Source organism: Ranitomeya variabilis, chromosome 6 (genome assembly GCF_051348905.1).
Source record: "Ranitomeya variabilis isolate aRanVar5 chromosome 6, aRanVar5.hap1, whole genome shotgun sequence".
Taxonomy (NCBI): Eukaryota; Metazoa; Chordata; class Amphibia; order Anura; family Dendrobatidae; genus Ranitomeya; species Ranitomeya variabilis.
The window spans coordinates 449,004,953-449,028,755 of record NC_135237.1 but is presented as its reverse complement, the minus strand read 5'-3'; the positions used below and the strand labels follow the sequence as shown (position 1 = coordinate 449,028,755).

The following is a 23,803-nucleotide window of genomic DNA, read 5'->3' as shown; positions in this document are numbered from 1 at the left end:
ACCCACCTCTTCCGACAAGCCTACAACCTGCAGTAACCATCGATCAACCAAACCGCTGTATGACCAGCTCTATCCTCACCTACTGTATCCTCACCCATCCCTTGTAGATTGTGAGCCTTCGCGGGCTGGGTCCTCTCTCCTCCTGTACCAGTTATGACTTGTATTGTTTAAGATTATTGTACTTGTTTTTATTATGTATACCCCTCCTCACATGTAAAGCGCCATGGAATAAATGGCGCTATAACAATAAATAATAATAATAATAATAATAATAATAATAATATATGACACTTAGAAAGAGCATGTGCTCCGGGGGATGGCAAGTGATTCATCAATTGGCCTATCCTCTTCTTCCACCATCTTAACATCACACACAGTACAATCCTCAGAGGTGGCACCCCAATCACCTTTGTTTCTCCCCATGTCACAATTTCCAAATGCTCAACAGATTGTGGTAAACCACAGATGGGCCATTCTGCAGAGCTGTTCACACATTCTATTCCATGGGCATTAGAGTTCTGCTTCAAAGATTTGCAGAATCCAGAAGAGAAAACCATCTGCACTGATCCAGGTCTAGACGAACTACAGGTGCTTCTCACAAAATTAGTATATCATCAAAAAGATAATTTATTTCAGTTCTTCAATACAAACAGAGTGATCTGTTTCTTTTTTTTTTTTTTTATCAATTAGTGTTTATTGAAGATTTCCAAAACAATACAGTGCAGTCAAACAGTAATAACAGTAACAGAGGGCAACTAAAAATTACCAGAAATAAGTAAGTAGAAAAGCAAAACCAATCAGAAAGTAAGAAGTGGGAAGTAGGAGAGAGAAGCGGGGGGGGGGAGGGGGGATGGGTAGGTACGGTAGGGGGAATGGGGGGGAGGAAAGGAGTATAGGCATTCACAAGACATTATCTAGCAGTTCAGTTATAGACAAGGAGTCCTGGCAAACTGTGGCAGAATAAGAATATTACAAACACAAAAACAGACATATCAATTATGCTTACTTATTCCCACTCAAGTAAACGGTCAAACTAGGTGGTGCGGGTCAATAGAGGAATGACCACTATGTAACCAAGGGTGCCAAATATTTTGTCTTTTGGTTTTGGCAGTCATGGAGTGAGCCAAGGCGAGTTCATATTGGCAGTGGACATTAAGTCTATTAATTAATTCACTAATATTGGGAGAATTAGTGTCTTTCCATCTTGAGGCGACTAATAACCTGGCAGCTATTAGAATATGTGATAGTGTACCTCGAAGTATGTGTGGAATGTCCTCCAGGCCGATGTGAAGAATGGCCTGCCAAGGTGACAGAGTCAGCTGGATCCCCAAGACCTGTGCCATTAAAAGGTCCATATCTCTCCACCAGGGTTGAAGAATTGGACACGACCACCAGGTATGTTCCAGAGTTCCCCTGTGACCGCACCCCCTCCAGCACTTGTCCGACCCAGCAGGGTCATAGTGAGCCACCTGAATCGGATATTGATACCATCTAAGGTGTACTTTTTTCAGTTGTTCAAGTTGATTGATGCAGGCAGATACCCGTAATACTTCACCCAGTCCCTCCTCCCAATCTATTGGGTCAGATAGGAAGTCCAGATCCTGTTCCCACTTGATCATATATGGCAGTTTAACATCTTCTGCTGGGTCATTTAAGGCTTTATATAATATTGAAATTCCCTTCGGGCCAGAGTCAGGCAACAAGAAATAACCATTAACCCTGTTATTTAAATGGGAGTTGAAGAAAGGCGAGTTTTGGGAATTATAAAGTAGATGACGTATCTGCAAATATTGATAGAAATATCTCCGGATACTTGGGAAGTTGGATGCCAAGCGGTCAAAGGGGATAAGACCAGTGGCACCCAATATCTGCTGTAATGTTACAATTCCAGCATCAACCCAAGGCTGGAGATTAATAAATGGGATGTGGGAAAGTCTCAAGGGCTTTTAAGGATAGGGAGTCATGAGATAATTTAATCAAGGAAGGGACCAGTGTCCTCCAATAGTGGAGCGCGATTTTCATGGTTGGTAAGGTAGGGGAATAATCAGTGATTGCAATAGATTCAGCCTCAAGAATCATGCGGGTAGATCTAGTTTTGGCATAGTAGTTTTCTATTTGGAGCCATGAATGGTCTTTGTCCTCCTGCCACCAGTCTCTAAGTCCAGTTAGTATGGCCGCTCTATGGTACAGCATGAGGTTCGGCATTCCCAGCCCTCCCCGTTTGTACGGATAGTACATCAAGGTCCTAGAGATTCTAGATTTTTTGTGTGACCAAATATAATCGTATGTCATAGTTTGTAATTTCAAAATCAAACGTTTGGGGATTTTTAATGGGATACACCTAAGGAGATACAGTATTTTAGGCAGGATCATCATTTTGAAAACATTAATCCTGGCAATCCAGGATGTCATAACTATGTGAAAATGGTCAAGTTGTGCCCTAACCTGTGTGATCAATTTAGAGAAATTCTTCTCGACAATCTGTTCAGAGCCCGTCAATATAACTCCCAAGTACGGGATACCCTCTGTCATCCATTTAAATGGAAACTCAGCCTCCATTTTTGACTTGGCCGCGCATGGAACCGCCACCGGAAACAACAAGAACTTAGTGGGATTCAACTTGTAGTATGACACATTACTAAATTCCCCGAGTTCCATGGTAATAGCTGTCAAGGATGTCTCCAAGTTGACATAGGATAGAATAACATCATCAGCATACAAGCCAATTCTGTGCTCCATCTGTCCAACCCTGATGCCGGTGATATTAATACAGGTTCTTATGCGTTCAGCAAGTGGCTCCATGCACAGTGCGAAAATAATAGGAGAGAGTGGGCAACCCTGATGAGTGCCATTCATGATCGGAAACGGACCAGATAAAAAACTGGACGTCAAGACCCTGGAACAAGGAGTCGAGTACATAGCACAGATTGCTGAGAATATTGGGCCCGACAATCCAAACCTTTCCAATACTGCCCGAAGATACCCCCAGTGCACCCTGTCAAAAGCCTTCTCAGCATCAAGCAACAGGAATGCACTGGGTAGGCCAGACAGCTCGGCTATTTTAATCAGATTCAGCATGCGCCGCACCCCATCTTTCGTCCCACGTCCGGCCACAAAATCCACTTGGTCCGGTGAAATTAAAGTTGGGATAATAAGCTTTAGTCTGGACGCTATAATTTTAGTGAATATTTTGACATCCGAATTGAGCAGAGCAATGGGTCTAAAGTCACCAGGGTGTGTGAGGGGTTTCCCAGGCTTGGGTATGGTAGATATGGTAGCTTCCAAACCAGGAGCCATCACAGTACCTGAGTCTCTCCACACCGAGAATAATCTCTGCAAATATGGAGTCAGCAACAGTTAAAAGGATTTATAATAGTCATTCGTCAGCCCATCTGGGCCTGGGGTCTTATGAGATTTAATTTGTTTAATCGTCGAGTTAATTTCTGCATCTGTGAAGGGAGAATTAAGGTAGTTTAGCTGCTCAGATGTAATACGGGGTAATTTTATAGAGTCTAAATATTTATAAATAGATTGGTGATCCAGTTGGGGAGTAGAAGGGTCATCTTTTAAATTATACAAGCCGGTATAATATTCTGCAAAAGCTTGGACTAGATCCTGAGGGTTCCTGAGGGCCTTCCTATTTTTATCTAAGATATGGTCCACTCTTGATTTAGCTTCCCTCTTACGTACTCTGCGTGCCAGGAGTGCACCTGCCCTATCACCTGCGGCATATAGATTAGTCTTGAATTTCTTCATGTTATGTGCATATCTGGCCAGGAGATTTTCTCTCAATTTAAACCTAATCTGATAGATCTCCTTGGAGATAGAAGGCGTGGGAGCAGACTTGTTGATATTGTCTAAATATTGCAGGTGGGAAAGTAATACCTCTCTTCCACTCTCCCTCTTCTTTTTCAGGTAGGAAGCTTGTTGGAGAAGCACACCTCTAATCACTACTTTATGTGCCAACCATAAGGACTCATCAGAAACCTCTCCATTATCGTTTATCTGAAAGTAATGTTCCAAGTCCGAAGAGACTCTATCTAACACCTCCCCATTCAGCAGCAATGCGTCGTTTAATCGCCACCTAAAGGCTGGGTTAGCTTGGTGTGCTAAAGTGAGAGTTAGAGTGATGGGAGCATGATCAGACCACGTTATTAAGCCTATAGTTGCGGATCTACATCTGGACAAGGTTGCACTGTCTGTTAGAAAATAATCAATACGGGAGTATGTGGAATGCCTGGAAGAGTAAAAGGTATAATCCCTCATAGATGCATGCGAATATCTCCAATAATCATGTAGGTGAAATTCGCCTGTGAGGAGAGTCAAGTCCCCTCTAGGTCATCTGCTACCAGAAGGGCAATCAAGGTCCACATGCATGGGGAGATTAAAGTCACCACATACTATATTGCTGCCCTTCACATTCGCAGAGACTTAATGAAGGGTTGTTCTCAGGAATTTATGTTGTCCCTCATTGGGAGCATAAAGATTTGTCAACGTGTGTAACTCACCATTCAATAGGCACGTGATAGTTAAGCACCTACCCGTGGGGTCATTATTTTGCCCGATCAATTTAAAAGCGATTGTATTTTTCACCATGATGCACACACCAGCCTTTTTGGTTGGGCCATTAGCAAATAGAATGTGTGGGAAGAGGGGATGATGGAGCCTAAAATTATCCTCGACCAACAAATGGGTCTCCTGCAAGCAGATAATATCTGCCCTCGACCGCTTCACCTCCCTCCACATCATAGTTCTCTTCTCAGGGGAGTTTAAACCCCTGACATTCAAAGAAAGAATCTGTAAACTCATGGTGCCATTATACTAAAGTCTATACTGCTGGTGTTACCCAGTGACCCCACTGGCGGTGTACCGAAACTTATATACAAATTACTGCCAGTTCCATAATAACAATCAAAAATCAATATAGACAGAGAATGCCCGGGGATTTGGAGAGAAAAAACCTGGAGGGAAGAAAGGGGAAGGGCAAGTATGTAGTCGCATCAGAAGGAGACTCTAAATGTATGCCAGAGTAAAAAGAACAAAAAAAAAAATAAAAACAAGTAAAGACAAGGGAAAAAAAAACAAACAACCCCCCCCCCAAAACATAGGTCAATATTATTATTATTATTATTTATTGTTATAGCGCCATTTATTCCATGGCGCTTTACAAGTGAGGAGGGGTATACATAATAAAAACAAGTACAATAATCTTAAACAATACAAGTCATAACTGGTACAGGAGGAGTGAGGACCCTGCCCGCGAAGGCTCACAATCTACAAGGGATGGGTGAGAATACAGTAGGTGAGGATAGAGCTGATCGTGCAGCGGTTGGTTGATCGGTGGTTACTGCAGGTTGTAGGCTTGTCGGAAGAGGTGGGTCTTCAGGTTCTTTTTGAAGGTTTCGATGGTAGGCGAGAGTCTGATGTGTTGTGGTAGAGGGTTCCAGAGTAGGGGTGATACGCGAGAGAAATCTTGTATACGATTGTGGGAAGAGGAGATAAGAGGGGAGTAGAGAAGGAGATCTTGTGAGGATCGGAGGTTGCGTGTAGGTAAGTACCGGGAGACGAGGTCACAGATGTATGGAGGAGACAGGTTGTGGATGGCTTTGTATGTCATCGTTAGGGTTTTGTACTGGAGTCTCTGGGCAATGGGGAGCCAGTGAAGGGATTGACAGAGGGGAGAGGCCGGAGAATAGCGGGGGGACAGGTGGATTATTCGGGCAGCAGAGTTTAGAATAGATCGGAGGGGTGCGAGAGTGTTCGAGGGGAGGCCACAGAGCAGGAGGTTGCAGTAGTCGAGGCGAGAGATGATGAGGGCATGGACTAGGGTTTTTGCAGATTCTTGGTTGAGGAATGAACGGACTTGTGAAATATTTTTGAGTTGAAGTCGGCAGGAAGTGGAAAGGGCTTGGATATGTGGTTTGAAGGAGAGATCAGCGTCAAGGATTACCCCGAGGCAGCGAGCTTGTGGGACTGGGGAGAGTGGGCAGCCATTTACTGTAATGGATAGGTTCGTTGGGGGGGTCGTGTGAGATGGGGGAAAGATGATGAATTCTGTTTTGTCCATGTTAAGTTTGAGAAATCTAGCGGAGAAGAAGGATGAAATAGTGGACAGACATTGAGGGATTCTGGTTAGTAGGGAGGTGATATCTGGTCCAGAGATGTAGATCTGTGTGTCATCAGCATAGAGGTGATACTGAAAGCCATGAGATTCTATGAGCTGTCCCAGGCCAAAGGTGTAAATGGAGAAGAGCAGGAGCCCAAGGACTGAACCTTGTGGGACTCCGACAGATAGGGGGCGAGGTGAGGAGGTGGTGTGTGAGTGGGAGACGCTGAATGTCCGGTCTGTTAGGTATGAGGAGATCCAGGATAGGGCCAAGTCTGTGATGCCAAGGGATGAGAGGGTCTGTAATAATAGGGAATGGTCCACTGTGTCAAAGGCAGCCGACAGGTCGAGGAGGAGGAGAACGGAGTAGTGTTGCTTGCTCTTGGCGGTTAAGTGGTCATTGGTGACCTTAGTTAGGGCAGTTTCAGTGGAATGGTGTGACCGGAAGCCAGATTGTAAGCGGTCAAAGAGGGAGCAAGAAGAGAGATGGGAGGACAGTTCAAGGTAGACATGTTGTTCCAGTAGTTTTGAGGCATAGGGGAGAAGTGATATAGGGCGATAGCTAGATACAGAGGATGGGTCAAGAGAGGGCTTTTTGAGGATAGGTGTGATGGAGGCATGTTTAAAGCTTGAGGGGAAAACACCAGTTGTTAGTGATAGGTTGAATAGATGGGTTAGGGTTGGGATGAAGATTGTGGTGAGGTTTGGTATGAGGTGGGATGGGAGCGGGTCAAGTGCACAGGTGGTGAGATGTGATCTTCAGAGTAGAGTGGCGAGTTGATCTTCTGTAATGGTGGAGAAGTTGGTTTTGGAGGTGGAGGGTAGGGAAGATGGGAGGAAGGGCTCTGGGGCTTGTTGACCAAAACTGTCTCTGATGTTATCAATCTTCTGCTTGAAGAATGAGGCAAAGTCTTCAGCGGAGATAAGTGGGGACGGAGGAGGTGCTGGGGGACGGAGGAGAGAATTGAAGGTGTTGAATAACTGTTTAGGGTTGTGAGACAGGGAGGATATGAGAGATGAGAAGTAGGTTTGTTTAGTTGTGGCGAGTGTGGTCTTGAATATACGAGGAATCCTCGTAGGAATGTCCGGAACAGTCCAGACAGTCTGCAGAACAGAATGTGCATGGAGGGGTAGAAGTGAGAGGTTCACAATCCAAAGGCCAACTGAGGGGTGCAGTAGGAGAGCTCAGCAATCCAGACACCATCCGTGTGGCACTGTCAATCCGTAGACCAGTCTGAGGCTATTTTCCTTCCTGTATCCGCAGGTCTGGGAGCAAAGGGTATTTCCCAGGCCGTAAGCCTCTCCTCTGCCTGTTTAGGCGAGGAGCAGGCGACCATGCGAGCTTCATAAGTGATAATCGAATGCACAGGATTAAACCCCCATCGGTAACGTATGTGGATGTCCTTCAATGCTTTACAGACATGGGCGTATTCTCTCCTTTTAGCCAGGGTAGCAGCTGACAAATCCGGGAAGACCTGGAGATCCTGGAATTCAGGGGGTAGGTCAGGGGGGCTCCTTATCTGCTGCAGGAATGTCTCTTTAGTAGTGTACAAATGAATCCGTGCAAGGATGCCTCTAGGAAGAGATGTATCTAGATGCTTGGGCTTGGGTGTTCTATGTACCCTGTCCGCCAGTAGATCTCTCAAGGAAAGTGAGGGCAGGACAGCCTGCATAAAATTCTGGAGGAAAGCAGCTAAATCTTTATCTGCAACATTCTCAGGGATTCCTCTCACATGAATATTGTTCCTCCTGGATCTTTCCTCTATGTCATGCAATTTATCAAACGCCCCTGCTAACTTGCCTTTTATAGCTTGGTTTTCATCCACCAGAGTGTTAATTACAAAGACATATTCGGACATTTTGTTTTCCAAATGATCCGTGCGGGCCCCTAAGGAGTTAATATCTCCTCTTATCTCCTTCAACATGTCCTGCATATCCTCTTTTAATGAGGCACATATAGATGTGAGGAATTCTTTCATATCCCCCTGTTCATAGGTGCAGAGCTGCTATATTGTGCTCCCGCTGAGGTCTCACCTCTTTCTGAATCCTGGGAGCCGCTGGAGGAGTGTGATGATCTGGAGGGAGAAGCCGCCGCCATTTTCCCTGCGGCATGTGCGGTTTGAGACCGCGGAAAGAAGTCTGGCAGGCGAGGAGGAGAGGCCTTCTTATGAGATCTGCCTCGGGTCATCATGTGCCCAGTCGTGCTGCGGTGCTAGCGGTAAGCGCCTCAACGGTCAGGAGAGTCAGTGAAAGCCGGTATGAGCCGCGTTATGTCTGGTGGTGCCAAAGCTCGTCACCTCATTTTAGGTCCATCATGACCAGGTTAGGTGTGGGACAAGCCCAGGACAGTGTACTTGAGGGTACAACTCAGTGAAGGATTAAGGAAACCTCTGGAAGATGATAAATGTCCTGGTGTTTCTGCTGTTAGATGTTTGGGAAGCGAGAGGTGCAGAGAGCAAATTACAGGCCCTCCTCCACAGGGGAAGCACAGGCCTGTTACACTCACCAGGCCTCAAGGCTCAGGCTCCAGAGATCCCTTCACAGTCTGTAAAAGCTATTTTCTTGTGGTTCACCAGGTGCAGCACACTCTCACGGAGGCTTAGATGGTAAGACAAGATGATTTACAGCAGCAGTGTGGCCGATGGATGTTGATTTCCAGGCTGGAGATCAGGAGCTCCTGGAAGAAGCTTCCTCTCTTGATGGTGCCTAAGCCACACCCCCAGTGATCTATTTCAAGTGTTTATTTCTGCTTATGTTGATGATTATAAGACAACTAGATGGTGGCCCGATTCTAACTCATCGGGTATTCTAGAATATGTATGTATGTAAGTTGCCCTTAAGTAGTAGGGGGCACTGACTTGAGGAGAGTAGGGAGGAGCCAATTCCCGGCCGGACTAAGCCTGTCGCTGATTGGTCGTGGCCAGCTGGCTGCGGCCAATCAGCGACGCGGGATTTCTGCGACAGATAAACAGACAAACAGACGGAAGTACCCTTAGACAATTATATAGTAGGATAAATGTTGCTGAATATAGCCAATGAAATTTATTTTATTAAATTAGAATATTTTATAACACCGGCATGAAAAATGATTTTAAAATCCAAAATGTTGGCCTACTGAAATATATGTTCAGTAAATGCACTCAATACTTGGTCAGGGCTTCTTTTGCATCAATTGCTGCATCAATGCGGCGTGACATGGAGGCGATCAGCCTGTGACACTGTTGAGGTGTTATGGATGCCCAGGTTGCTTTGATAGCAGCCTTCAGCTTATCTGCATTGTTAAGTCTGGTGTCTCTCATCTTCCTCTTGACAAAACCCCATAGATTCTCTATGGGGATAAGGTCAGGCGAGTTTGCTGGCCAGTCAAGCACAGCAATACTGTTGTTTTATTGGTACTTTTGGCAGTGTGGATAGGTGCCAAGTCTTGCTGGAGAATGAAATTTCCATCTCAAAAAAGCTTGTCGGCTGAGGGAAGCATGAAGTGCTCTAAAATTTCCCGGTAGATGGTTGCGCTAACTTTGGTCTTGATAAAACACAGTGGACCTACACCAGCAGATATCATGGCTCACAAAACCATCACTGATTGTGGACATTTCACACTGGACCTAAAGCCGCTTGGAATGTGTGCCTCTCCACTCTTCCTCCAGAATCTGAAACCTTGATTTCCAAATGAAATGCAAAATTGACTTTAATCTGAAAACAACACCTTGGACTACTGAGCAACAATCCAGTTCTTTATCTCCTTGGCCCTGGTAAGATGTGTCTGGCGTTGTCTATTGGTCATTAGTGGCTTGACACACGGAATGTGACACTTGTAGCTCATGTCCTTGGTATGTCTGTGTGTGGTGGCTCTTGAAGCAATGACTCCAGCAGCAGTCCAATCCTTCTGAATTTCCCTAAAATTTTTGAATGGCCTCTTCTTAACATTCCTTTCAAGGCAGCGGTCATCCCGGTTGCTTGTGCACCTTTTTCTACCACACTTTTTCTTTCCACTCAACTTTCCATTAATATGCTTGGATGCAGCACTCTGTGAACAACCAACCTCTTTAGCAATGGCCTTTTGCAGCTAACCATCCTTAGAGAGTGTGTCCATGACTGCATTCTGGACATCTGTCAAGTCAGCAGTCTTCCCCATGATTTTGGAGACTACTGAAAAAGGCAAAGGGACCTTTCTAAGCCTTTGCAGGTGTTTTTTGCTAATTATTCTTATTTACCGAGATAATGAGTTTGGGGTTTTCATTGGCTGTAAGCCATAATCATCAACATTAGCAGAAATAAACACTTTAAATAGATCATTCAGTTTGTAATGACTCTAGATAATACAGTATGTGAGTTTCACTTTTTGTATTAAAGAAATGAAATAAATTAACTTTTTGATGGTATTCTAAATTTGTGAGAAGCACCCATAGATCACTCTGTTTGTAATGACTCTATATAATATATTCGTTTCAAATTTTTTTTATTGAATAACTGAAATAAATTAACTTTTTTATGATATTCTAAATTTGTGAAAAGCCCCAGTAGTTTCTGAGCAGAATTCAGACCCTCCAGGGGAGGAGGTGATCCTTATGAGACTCAGATACCAGAGGGGCATGCACGCTGTACAGTGGTGTTAGGGCAGGCCAAGAATGAGGGTGACTTTCAGAGTGAGGAGTGTGAGAACATGACAATGAGGTTTAAGATCCCACTTGGGGTGAACCCAGAGGTATGCAAATTAGTAGCTCATCAGACGATGCAGAGAAGGAGGAAGACGAAGGCCTTTTTTCAGACTACAAAGGATGACCTCTGGATCAGGCCTCTATAACACACTAGATGCTACAAACTATTTTAAAGTCAGGTCCCCCATTGTAGGATGTTAGGAGCACAATCATTTTTTGTGACCTCTTGATCAGGCCTCTATAACACACTAGATGCTGCAAACTATTTTAAAGTCAGGGCTTGTACTGTATGACACTAGGAACAGAAGAATTATTTGTGGCCTCTGGATCAGGCCTCTATAACACACTAGATGCTACAAACTATTTTAAAGTCAGGGCTTGTACTGTATGACACTAGGAACAGAAGAATTATTTGTGGCCTCTGGATCATTCCTCTATAACACACCAGATGCTTCAAACTATTTTAAAGGCAGGTCCCCTACTGAATGACACTAGGAACAGAATAATTTTTGTGGCCTCTGGATCAGGCTTCTTAAAACACTAGATGCTACATTCTATTTTAAAGTCAGGTCCCCTATTGTATGATGTTAGGAGCACAATAATTTTTGTGACCTCTGGATCAGGCCTCTATAACACACTAGATGCTACAAACTATTTTAAAGTCAGGTCTCCTACTGTATGTGCAACACCCCAGGTAACCGGTTGTTGCAGTGATGTTACCTTCCTTTCAGGGAGGGTGATATCATGCTCAGAGGCAATTGAATTCCCTTTATCAGGTAAGGCACTCACATGCAACATATTCCAAATCCAGATCAGGAGGGGGAGCTCAGAGCGAAATCTGGATTCACCCCCCTACAGAGACTGTAATACCAACAAAAGATGTCGGTCACCAGGATGGATCCACCCCCAGAAAGTGCTGGCGGAAAAGTGGAGGAGACACAGCAGAAAAAGCCCTGCACTTTCACCTGTGCGCCATAGTAATAGAAAGTTATGTTAATGTTATGTTATGCAACGTTCAAGAACCGTACCTCCCATAAAGGGATGCTTAAGTTTTAACCTGTTGAAATGCATTTCCAAAAATTGTCTTTAACCTGTAATGCTAATGTTTTTCTTTTCCCAGTCCTGGAGTACTGGTGTTAATGGGGGGGAGTGCAACACCCCTGGAAACCGGTTGCTGCAGTGTATGTTACCATTCTTTTGGGGAGGGTGATATCATGCTCAGAGGCAATGGAATTCCCTTTATCATCGAAGGCACTAACATGCAACATATTCCAAATCCAGACCAGGAGGGGGAGCTTAGGACCCGGATTCAGGGGAGCTTCTCTCAAATATTGATATATGTCCTGGTCTAGAGGAGGAGTTAAGCTATTCTAGGAGAGACAGAGAAGGAGAAGGAAGTCTGAAATAGCAGACAGAGAGGCCCAGCAGTCACGTGGGAGCTGCAGCCTCTGGAAGGAGAAAGACCCGAAGGGTTGAATGTGGAGGAGCTTAAGAGGAAAGGAGTAGAGGAGAGGAACAGGGCTCAGAGGGGAACTGTGACCGGGCACCCTCAGAGCCAAAGTGCAGTACCGAGTACTGGGAGCCCGAGGCTATAGTGGAACTGTAGGATGCTTGACAAAACCGGAGGCCTCAAAACTTTAAGTGAATGACCCACACCACACCTGAGGTGCAGCAGCACCTGAGTAGCCCGGGGCATGATAGAGTCTCTGTAAGAAGGCTCAAGCTGCCCGTCATGCAGGTACCTTTCCCAGGACAGGGGAAAAGAGGTCTTTGCCAGTAAGCTTCAGTGAGCAGGTATCTCACATAGAACGGCGCTAGTTGGAAAGGCTCACGGACCTCTACTGGAAAAGGGATTCTCCCATTGTGTCTGAGGCAGCCGAGCCACCTCACCATCCGCTTCACCTGTGGAAAGCGTTACATCTTTGCTGCAACAACATCCCTCAGAGGACCCCTTTAAAGCAGCGTCGGTCCCACTATTGACCGAAAACCACAGGTGGCGTTACGACAGACTTATTCACAATTCCCCTTTAAAGACCATTCCCCCTTTAATTAGACACCCAGGGCCATGGACCGGGTTGCAGCCACGTGACATCCCCTTTAAGACCGGAATCGGTGCCGAGTACCCCAGTGCTCTGGCGGGGTGCTCCATATGACACTAGGAACAGAAGAATTTTTGTGGCCTCTGGATCAGGCTTCTATAAAACACTAGATGCTACATTCTATTTTAAAGTCAGGTCCCCTACTGTACGACGTTAGGTACACAAGAATTTTTTGTGGCCTCTTGATCTGGCCTCTATACCACACTAGATGTTACAAACTATTTGAAAGTCAGGTCCCCTACTGTATGATGTTAGGAACAGAAGAATTTTTGTGGCCTCTGGATCAGGCCTCTATAACACACTAGATGCTACAAACTGTTTCAAAGTCATGTCCCCTACTGTATCACATTTAGCAACAGAAAAAAATTTTTGGTTATGTGTGTGAGATCTGCAGACAGCTTAATTTCAACCCAACAAAATGATAAAGTGTGATATGGCAGGCTGTCTAATCTTTGTAATAAAAAAATTATATATTTTTTATGTGTATTAGGTCTGCAGACAGTCACCACAGCACATATCACTACAGCACTAAATGACAAGGTGGGATACAGCAAGCTGTTTCACAGTTAACTGGTGACAAAATATTATTTAAAATGCTATACTCGTGCATGGCGCACTACAGAAGCAGTGCACAATACACTTGTAGGACATATGCCCTGCTGGCTTTTTCTGTGGACCTCAGTAATGGCCAAAAAAATGCTGGAAGGTAAATTTAACAGCCACACTGGAAACGAGCTAGCTACACTGTCTGACTGATATACAGCCACCTAGCTAACTAGCTAAAATCTTGCTGCTACCAGTTCCAGCATCAGGAGCAGCCTCTCTGCGCTGTTATAGTGTCAAAGTTGTGCTAAAACAAGATGTCCGCTTTTTATATGGAGAGGGACATGTGATTTCAGCAGCCAATGACACAAGCCGTGGTGTCAGGACACTCTGGATGTTTCCTGCGCCCTGATTGTGTGCAAATTGCGGCTAGCCAAAGTTAAGAGAAAAAAGTCTACAAACCTCATCAAACACATGCAAAATGCTCATGATACACCACCTTTATTGTTGCAAAAGTGCTGAAAATACTTTTGACGCAATGCCAAAATTTTCCCACACTTTTACCGAATATTACCAATTTTTCCCGATTTTATACATTTTTGCTCGTGTTTCTGATTGCGAATCCAAAAGTGTCATATCCGTGCCGCATTTATGTTTGACGATCATTTTCCAACCAAATTCACTCATCATTACTGGATAGCTCAAGTGGAAGAGCTTCTGCCTGGTGCACAGGATTTGCCAGATTTGAGTCCTGACAAGGGCGTTCTCGATCTCTGCTCCTGACCCTGCTCCATACACCCTCTCTGTATTAGTACAGCACATGTGCGGCACTAGTTGTTAATGGGTTAAGGAAAACTAATACAAATAAAACATTGGTATTGTTCATAGCATTAAAATTGAAATTATATTTTTGTTTATTTCAAGAAACAAAAGCAGTTTGTGATTACAGTAGCTGCAAAAGCTATACTTTAACATACTTCATAACATTGTCCAGTGTCTGGTATTCGCTAAAGCTATAATAAAAATTCAAGGCACTGAATCCTCCCTAGCAATGTATTATTCAGTCTGGCAGAGGTCAGTAAGCCAACTCATTATTGAGCTGTTACAACTCTATTCACATATATCTCATGTTTTAAACCAAGAAGTTCAACATCATAATTGCAGGAATGAAAAAAAAACATTTCTTTTTTTCTCATTTTTGGTATTATTATTAGCATGATCATTGCTATATATTACTAGATATATAATTTTCCTCCAAATAATAAAATTGGGTTACCTTTGTGGCCGCATCAAAGCAGATAAATCCCATACCAAAGTCGATAGTGAGGCCCATTAAATGACTTTCAATTACACAGGCATAAGTTTTACACTGAAAGGGAATAAAGCACAATTATTCATTAACAATAAAGTTAAAAGATGTTTAAATGCTAAATAAATTATATAAAATATAATAATAAAATATGATTGTAATATTTAATTGAACAGAATGTACTACATTTTTGTAATGCATTTGTGTGGAAATTCAAAGATTCTAAAAAATAAAATTAACTGGCTGCCAATTTATCAAGATCTTCCAAACTGATGTTTTTTACATGCAGTTTAATTTCAAGACACATCTTCTATTTTATTAGGCAAATGGAAAGTGGCAGAAATTAAGTCCAACATGACCAGCAGATGACCACAACTCAAATTGAAAAGACCTACCAAGTACTGTGAATACTCACTGCTCAAAAATGAAGGGAGCACTTCACAAATTAGATCTCAGTGACTAAAGGTTTAAATTGAAAATGTTTATTGAAATAAATTGGGTTATTCATTCGGAATAAAATAACATATCATTGGTCAGTGAAAGTCAAAGTTCTTAAAAAATTGAGGGCTGAATTCCAAATTATTCCATAAAATGTAATAAAAAAATGGAACTCACTAGTGGATCTAATTTGCATGCTTTTTATCTTTGGAACTCATAAAGTGATGTAGTAATCTATATGGCACCTGTATAGACTCTGGACTACTTCTGAGCATGCTCTTGATGACAGAGGGGATGGCTTCTTGGGAATTTCCTCCCAGACCTAAGTCAAGGCCTAATGAACTCCTGGAAAATCCTGGCAAATAATGATTTGCGGCTACTAGACAGCTTGATTACATGTGGGGATTCCCTAGTAACCAGGCAACTCCCACATGTAGTCAGCCTGGCTAGTAGCTGTAAATCATTCAGCTGCCGTGATGAAAATTAAATCTCTGAGCAGTCATAAATACTCGGAGGTCACCTGAGCAACGAGTACACTCGCTCATCACTATTAATTATATATATATATATATATATATATATATATATATATATATATATATATATATATATAACTTTACAACATTTTAAACAATATTGTGTTATATAGTTTGTATAGTATTTTATTTCAGGAATTCAAGAGAAAATAGCTGTGAAGGTGTTAAAGCCATGCTTTGGATCTGTGGCTGTCAGACATTCAATGGTACCTCATGCTGACAGTTAGAATTTAGTAATGACTGAAGAGACACAGGAATATCTCCACTCATGTAAAGTACACGACTGAGTGCCAAAGTGCTGTTTTTTCCACAAAAATTGCCCTATTTCTTCACGTTTGTAAAATAGCAATGCATGATAAACTTAACAAAGATATGACTGAAGTGTTTTATTTTTTTGTATGTTCTCTTTGTTAGGCTGCCGTCACACTAGCAGTAATTGGTCAGTATTTTACATCAGTATTTGTAGGCCAAAACCAGGAGTGGGTGATAAATGCAGAAGTGGTGCATATGTTTCTATTATACTTTTCCTCTAATTCTTCGATTCCTGGTTTTGGCTTACAAATACTGATGTAAAATACTGACCAAATACTGCTAGTGTGACGGCAGCCTTATAGTTAGTAAAATTGCAGCTTAAAAATACATTTTTGGCATGTTTATTTTTAGTTGAATGAACATGGTTATATTTATTGTGTTTGTACTCTTGAACTCTCTTTGAGTGCCATTCTCCATAGAAAAAGCAGCATGTAATATAATTATCTAGACTCAAATTTTAATTTTTAGTATCTTACCATACTGTGAGACTATTTTTCCATGTGCATGCCAGCTGTTTCTTTCATTAAAACATATCCTATAACAGGAAGGCTGACAGTGATAAATGCTTATTAATTTTTTATGCCATCTGAATTATTCCATCAGAATTAAGTGAGAGCCCTTTCAATCTAATTTAGCTGCTTGTGGGTGTTCTCCAATGATGCTAAAAATGAAAATACTTTCTGTACATATTACTGGACATAACTTAACTTGAACTTCCTTACCTAACTGATTCAGTTTCTGTAGCCCAGTTATCTCCAGGACTAAAACTTGCCCCCTTTTACACAACTGGACTATCATCAGAAATAGCTGTGTACTATATAGATAAATGGTCAGGGTATTTCAATTCTTATATATGTACCGATTATTATTTATAGAATACTAATTGTCAGGTTTCTAACTCAGCATTCAGTTTGTTACAAAAAAATCCAAAAATCATTATCATTTTGCCTTTAAAAATCCAAGAACAATACGTGTGATATGCAGACGCATTTCGAGCCGGTGCACCTCTTTGTCATAAATGCGTAGTCATAGTATTGTTTGGAAGCACATTGGTTTGGTGTGTTGATTGTTGCTGTATGTCAATCAGATTTTATCATGTATCCTATTAAATACATTTTATGAACATTGTAACAATAATTTTATACTTAAACATTTGAGGCAGTTTCTCAGGCTTTAGGCATATATTTAGCGGGTTTGTAGTATAAGGAAGAAAGAACACTAACTGGGGACTGTGAATTTACAGATACATTAATTTACATGAAAATATGAAGGGCATTATATTATTCCCATCAATGCCCATTGTAAAATTATTTTGTTTTCATATTTTTTAGTGAAACACAACATTTTACCTGTTTCCATGCAATGTTGGGGGAATACTGGGTGAATGACTGTGCCAGGGAGATCAAAGGTCTTTTCATTTCTTGGCCTCTGTACTGCTTGATGGGAGCCATGTTAACCCATACATAATTATAAAACTTTAACATTATTCTTTTGGAATATATAAAAATGAGTCCATACCCTTAAGTGTATAATAATGGATTGCAGTGAATGTTGTATTATAGCTGCATAGGTTGGACAATGACAAAATCCCCTTCACTGTATGTAAATATGCCTCTGATTTCAAAGTCATACATACTTTTTTTCTGCCATATTTTTATTAAATTATGCATACAAAAATGTAGCATCCTCTATCTGATATATTACAGAGATTTTTTCTACTACAAGTTCTAGGATTGTACAACTGAAAACCCAGTCTCAAGTATCAATAAATGACTAGTATTCTGTACATATAAGCATATTAAGACTAGCACTGTATATACAAGCATTATATACAGTTGTGCTCAAACGTTTACATACCCCAGCAGCATTTTTGCTTTCTTGGCCTTTTTCAGAAAATATGAATGATAACACCAAAACTTTTATTGTCAATCTACTGCGTTTTCTATTTTTAAATCATAATGACAACCCAAAACATCCAAAGGATCCTGATCAAAAGTTCACATACCCCATTTCTTAATACTGTTTATTGCCCCTTCTAGCATCAATGACAGCTTGAAGTCTTTCGTGGTAGTTGTGGATGAGGTTCTTTATTTTCTCAGATAGTAAAGTTGCCCACTCTTCTTGGCAAAAAGCCTCCAGTTCTTGTAAATGCCTGTGCTGTCTAGTATGAACTGCGCACTTAAGATCTACCCAGAGTGGCTCAATGATATTGAGGTCAGGAGACTGAGATGTCCACTAACGAACATTCACTTTGGTCTGCTGTAGCCAATGACACTGCTACTTGGCCTTGTGTTTTGGATCGTTATCATGTTGGAATGTTCAAGCACATCCCATGCGCAGTTTCAGGGCTGATAAGTTCAAATTTGTCTCCAGTATTTGCTGATAACGTGCTGCATCCATCTTTCCTTCAACTTTGACCAAGTTTCCTGCGCCTTTGTAGCTCACACATCCCCAAAACATCAGCTATCAACCTCCGTGCTTTACAGTAGGAATGGTGTTCCTTTCATCATAGACCTTGTTGACCTCTCTCCAAATGTAACATTTATGATTGTGGCCAAAAAGTTCAATTTTGGTCTCATCACTCCAAATTACCTTGTTCCAGAAGTTTTGAGGCTTGTCTCTGTGCTGTTTTGTGTATTGTAGGTGAGATACTTTGTGGCATTTGTACAGTAATGGCTTTCTTTTGGTGACTCGACAATGCAGCCCATTTTTCTTCAAGTGCCTCATTATTGTGCATCTTGAAACAGCCACACCACTAATATTCAGAAAGTTGTGTATTTCAGGCGATGCTATTTGTGGGTTTTTCTTTGCATCCCGAACAATTTTCCTGGCAGTTGTGGATTACATTTTTGTTGGTCTACTTAATTGTGGTTTTGTTTTTACATTTGTTAATCACAGTTTGAATGCTGCTGACTGGCATTATCAATTCCTTGGATATCTTTTGTATCCCTTTCCTGTTTTATACAGTTCAACTACCTTTTCCCGTAGATCCATTGATAATTCTTTCCCCATGACTCACAATCCAGAAACCTTCCTTCAAACCCATTTGTGTCAACTTCTGTGTAGGTCATCAGGCCAAAATCAGCAGGGTATGTGAACTTTTGATCAGGGTCATTTGGATGTTTTAGGTTGTCATTATGATTTAAAATGAGAAAATACTGTACAGTAGTTTGACAATAAATAGCTTCAGCCAACCACTAGCAATAAGTGGAGAAAAAGTTTTGGTGTTATCATTAATATTCTCTGAAAAAAGGCCAAGAAAGCAAAGATTCTGCCGAGGTATGTAAACTTTTGAGCACAACTGTATATGGTTTTTGATGTGTAAAATAATTTTTTGTGATTATGAGACAAAAAACGTTTCTTGCCTGGATCCTTTCAACTTCTAGGAAAGTTGCTGTTTGAAAAGCTTTTTCCCAATGCATTAGTTCATTCTCCAATTCCACAGAAAAGTACAAATCCTCACCAGATTCTGATTGAACACCAAAGCAATGTTTTCGGTGGTCCAAAAGATCACTGTCCTGATGAAAACCTGAAGTTATACAATCTGGCATACATCAAGTAATAATTCTTACATTCCACTGTTTTAATATATATGCAAACCATGATACTTTAAATACAGCTACAACATAAGAACTTCTATATAATATTACAAAATATCATATTTTCTGGACTACAGGATACATCTCAGCTTTAGACATTAGAAAATAGAAAATATATACTCTGCTAACTAAAAATTATTTTTAAATTTAAATTATAGCACCAGCTGGCTGCCATTTTTCTGATGAGGTGAGGGCCATCAAAAGATTAAACAATAAAAAAAAATTATACTCACCTTGCCGACCACTTTTCTGGGGCACTAACTCCTTTTTGTCATCTATTTGCATCTTCTGATCCCTGCTATGAGTGCTGAAATCCCAAGGGCTCTCACACTATACCACGAATTCCGGTTCTAATGAGGGCCAGGATGGTTCTCGCATGTGTGCAAGGTCACGGCGCACATCATGATGTCATGACACTGTGAACTTTTGCAGACTTTCAAAGCAGAGATCAGAAGATGCAACGAGGATCAGACCAAAGACGGTGAAGAGAACAGGGACTGGAGAGGTAAGCAGTAAGGTTTTCCTTTTCTTTTTTTTTACATATTACATTTAATATGCTCTGTAGTCTGGGGAAACTAAAATGAATATGCATTCTATCTGGGACAAAGACATATAAAACAAGTACATAAAACATGGACGTCTGAGGACTAAATTACATTTACTATAGCAACACATATTATAAACATTGTGCATTGAAGCTTTGGATTTTGAATTACCTTGGTTATTATTATGGAATTAACTGATTCACGACTGCACACTGCTGAGTTTAGTGCATCAGCGGTGCAACCGGCAGCCTCCGTTCCTAAGAATGCAGTGAGTGTAGGACCTGCGATGACATCGCGGCTTGTGATTGGTCGCGTGAGCGGTCACATGAGCGGTCACGCGACCAATCACAAGCCGCGACGTCATCGAAGGTCCTTCACTCTGCATTCTTAGGTACGGAGGCAGACGCTTGCAGCGGTGACAGCCAGGGCTCGTCCGAGGGTGAGTATATCCATATTTTTTATTTTTATTCTTTATTTTTAACATGAATATGGATCCCAGGGCCTGAAGGAGAGTTTCCTCTCCTTCAGACCCTGGGAACCATCCAGGATCACTTCCGATATTTGTGTCCCATTGACTTGTATTGGTATCGGGTATCGGTATCGGCGATATCCGATATTTTTTGGATATCGGCCGATCCAATCCGATACCGATACTTTAAAATATCGGAAGGTATCGCTCAACACTAGTCACGATCAATAGCGATTGCGGCATTTAGAAGGTAGTTCAGAATGACCCGACCTATAAAACTGACACACTAGTTAACCCCTTCAGTGCATACCATAAAAAATAAATAAAAACAGGAGCAGAAAACTATGCTTTTTCATCATACAACTAAACAAAAAGTAGTGTAAAAGTGAGTAAAAGTCAAATAGAAATAAAAATGGTGTAATGTCATATTTTCCTGCAAAATACAAGCTCCTATACAGGTCCGTCAACGGTGTAATTAAAAAGAATAAAGCAATGCAAAAGCATTTTTTTTCATTAAATTGTTTTTATTGTGTAGAAGTGGCAAAACATTAAAAAATGATATAAGCATGGTATTACTGTAATTTTACAGACCCGAAGAATAAAGCTGCCTTGACAATTTTAATACATGGTGAACGGCGTTAAAAAACCTCTAGAAACAATCCCCAAATTGCTGGTTTTTGTGCATTCTGCCTCCCAAAAATCTGAATATAAAGAGATAAAAAAATGTTAAGTGATCGAAAATGGTACCAATAAAAACGCCAGCTGGACCCTCAAAAAAGCAAGCCCTCACATGACTTTGCTGGCAGAAATATAGAAAAATTTAAAGCTCTCAAAATATGGCCATGCAAAACTTTTTTTTTAAAAAAGTCTCTTTTAGTGTGTGACAGCAGCCAAACATAAAAAGTGATATAAATCTGGTATTGCTATAATAGCACTGACCTGAAGAATAAAGTAATCTAATCAGTTAATCTATACGAGGAACGGTGTAAATAACAAAAAAAAACAATTCTTGACCTGCTGCTTATTTTGATAATTCTGTCTCACAAAGATCGTAGTAAGGCTTGGCTCAAATTTATCCTGCTCTCTATGCTGAGTGCTTACATCGGAGCTTTCATGTAAATCTCTGAAATATGTGATTCAAACAGAAACTCCAGTGGAACATTGTCCATAATGAGGAAAAAGCAACTATACACATCATCTGGCCTATGATCTGGTGGTGTCAGTCTTTTGAAGCGTACATAAAAGTGCAGTCGGCCACAGTTTTGTGCACCTCTGAATAGCAGGACACCACTGAACAGAGCCTAGATTGTGTCCAAAGTAACTCTGCTGCCTCAATATAGTGAATGAATCCCAGCTGTATATATCAGCTGACGTGCTCGGAAAGGTGTGGGTTCTGCACCAGAGCTTGCACCAAACAGAGGGAACCCGATATTGGCGGAGGAGGGTTACATAGCATGTATGTAAGTACTTGGATAAGAATAGAGTAAATAAACAGAGCCAGCATGGGTTTTTAGCAAGCAAATCATGCTAGACTAATCTAATTTCCTTCTATGAAGAAATTACTGATTGGGTGGATAAGTGGATAAGGGAAATGTGGTAGATATGATATATCTTGACTTCAGCAAGGCATTTGATAAAGTATCTCATACTATTCGTATTGCAAAAATTACCAAGTATGGGATTGACAAGGCTATAGTTAGGTCGATTCATAATTGCTCAGTGATCGTACTCAAGAGTGGTGATAAATGTACATCAAATTGGAAGAGTATTTCAAGTGGAGTATCATAAGGCTCTGTCTTGGCCCCAGTGCTGTTCAACATTTTTATAAATAATCTAGATAAAGGTAACTGAAGGTAAACTAATCAAATTTGCAGACAATGCAAAGCTAGGAGGGATAGCTTAAGGTACCTTCACACTAAACAACTTTACAACGAGAACGACAACGATCCGTGACGTTGCAGCGTCCTGGATAGCGATCTTGTTGTGTTTGACACGCAGCAGCGATCTGGATCCCGCTGTGATAACGCTGGTCGGAGCTAGAAGTCCAGAACTTTATTTGGTCGTCAGATCGGCGTTTATCGTCGTGTTTGACAGCAAAAGCAACGATGTCAGCAATGTTAAACATGGAGCTAACTACCTGTGAGAACGATAAGTGAGTCACCGCTACATCACAGGATCGCTCCTGCATCGTTCTGGAGTTGCTGTGTTTGACATCTCTACAGCGACCTAAACAGCGACGCTTGTTATGATCCCAATGGCAGAGGATCTCTGATATTCCAGCAAGATAGCAAAAATATAAATACTGCTCTAGGGAGGTGGAAACTGGGCTAACCGCATACCTGATCCTGACACAAACAACTAAAAGTAGCCGGTGAACGTGCCTACGTTGGTTCTAGACGTCTCGAGCCAGCCGGAGAACTGACTACCCCTAGAGGGAAAAAATAAGACCTCGCTTGCCTCCAGAGAAATTGAACCCCAAAGATATAGAAAGCCCCCAACAAATAATAACGGTGAGGCAAGAGGAAAACACAAACGTAGAGATGAACTAGATTCAGCAAAGTGAGGCCCAATAGTCTAGATAGCAGAAAATAGATAGTGGACTATGCGGTTAGCAGAAAACCCTACAAAACATCCACGCTGAACATTCAAGAACCCCCACACCGACTGACGGTGTGGAGGGAGAATATCAGCCCCCTAGAGCTTCCAGCGAGTCAAAAATCAAATGTAAAGCAAGCTAGACAAAAACACTGAATAATGCAAATGATCCAAATTGTACAAAACAGACTTAGCTTTTCTTGCATGAGGCAGACTGAAAGGAATCCGGAGGAGACCAAATAGGTCTGGATACAACAATGCCAGGCAAGAGACTGAGTCCAGAGGAGACTCAAATAGGAAACACCCGCTGCTTAACGACACAGCTGGAGCTCAGGCCTGCAACAAGACATACCTAACACACAGCGTTAGTGACCACCAGAGGGAGCCCAGAAACACAGTTCACAACAGTACCCCCCCCTTGAGGAGGGGTCACCGAACCCTCACCAAGACCCCCAGGGCGATCAGGATGAGCAGCGTGAAAGGCATGAACCAAATCAGCCACATGAACATCAGAGGCGACAACCCAGGAATTATCCTCCTGACCATAGCCTTTCCACTTAACTAAATACTGGAGTTTCCGTCTAGAGATACGAG

The 23,803-nt window shown here is 41.8% G+C and overlaps 1 protein-coding gene across 4 annotated transcripts in view; it reads right to left on the bottom strand.

Annotated features, from left to right (window-relative positions):
- The window catches only part of SNTG1 (syntrophin gamma 1), a 1,080,379-nt gene that overhangs the window by 7,887 nt on the left and 1,048,689 nt on the right, over positions 1–23,803 (bottom strand). For all 4 annotated transcript variants that reach the window (XM_077270476.1, XM_077270477.1, XM_077270479.1 and 1 more), the window contains 2 exons: positions 19,367–19,519; positions 14,683–14,775 (listed from right to left, as the gene is read on the bottom strand). In XM_077270476.1, the coding sequence (XP_077126591.1) occupies positions 14,683–14,775; positions 19,367–19,519 (246 nt within the window). The remainder of the gene's footprint in view (positions 1–14,682; positions 14,776–19,366; positions 19,520–23,803) is intronic.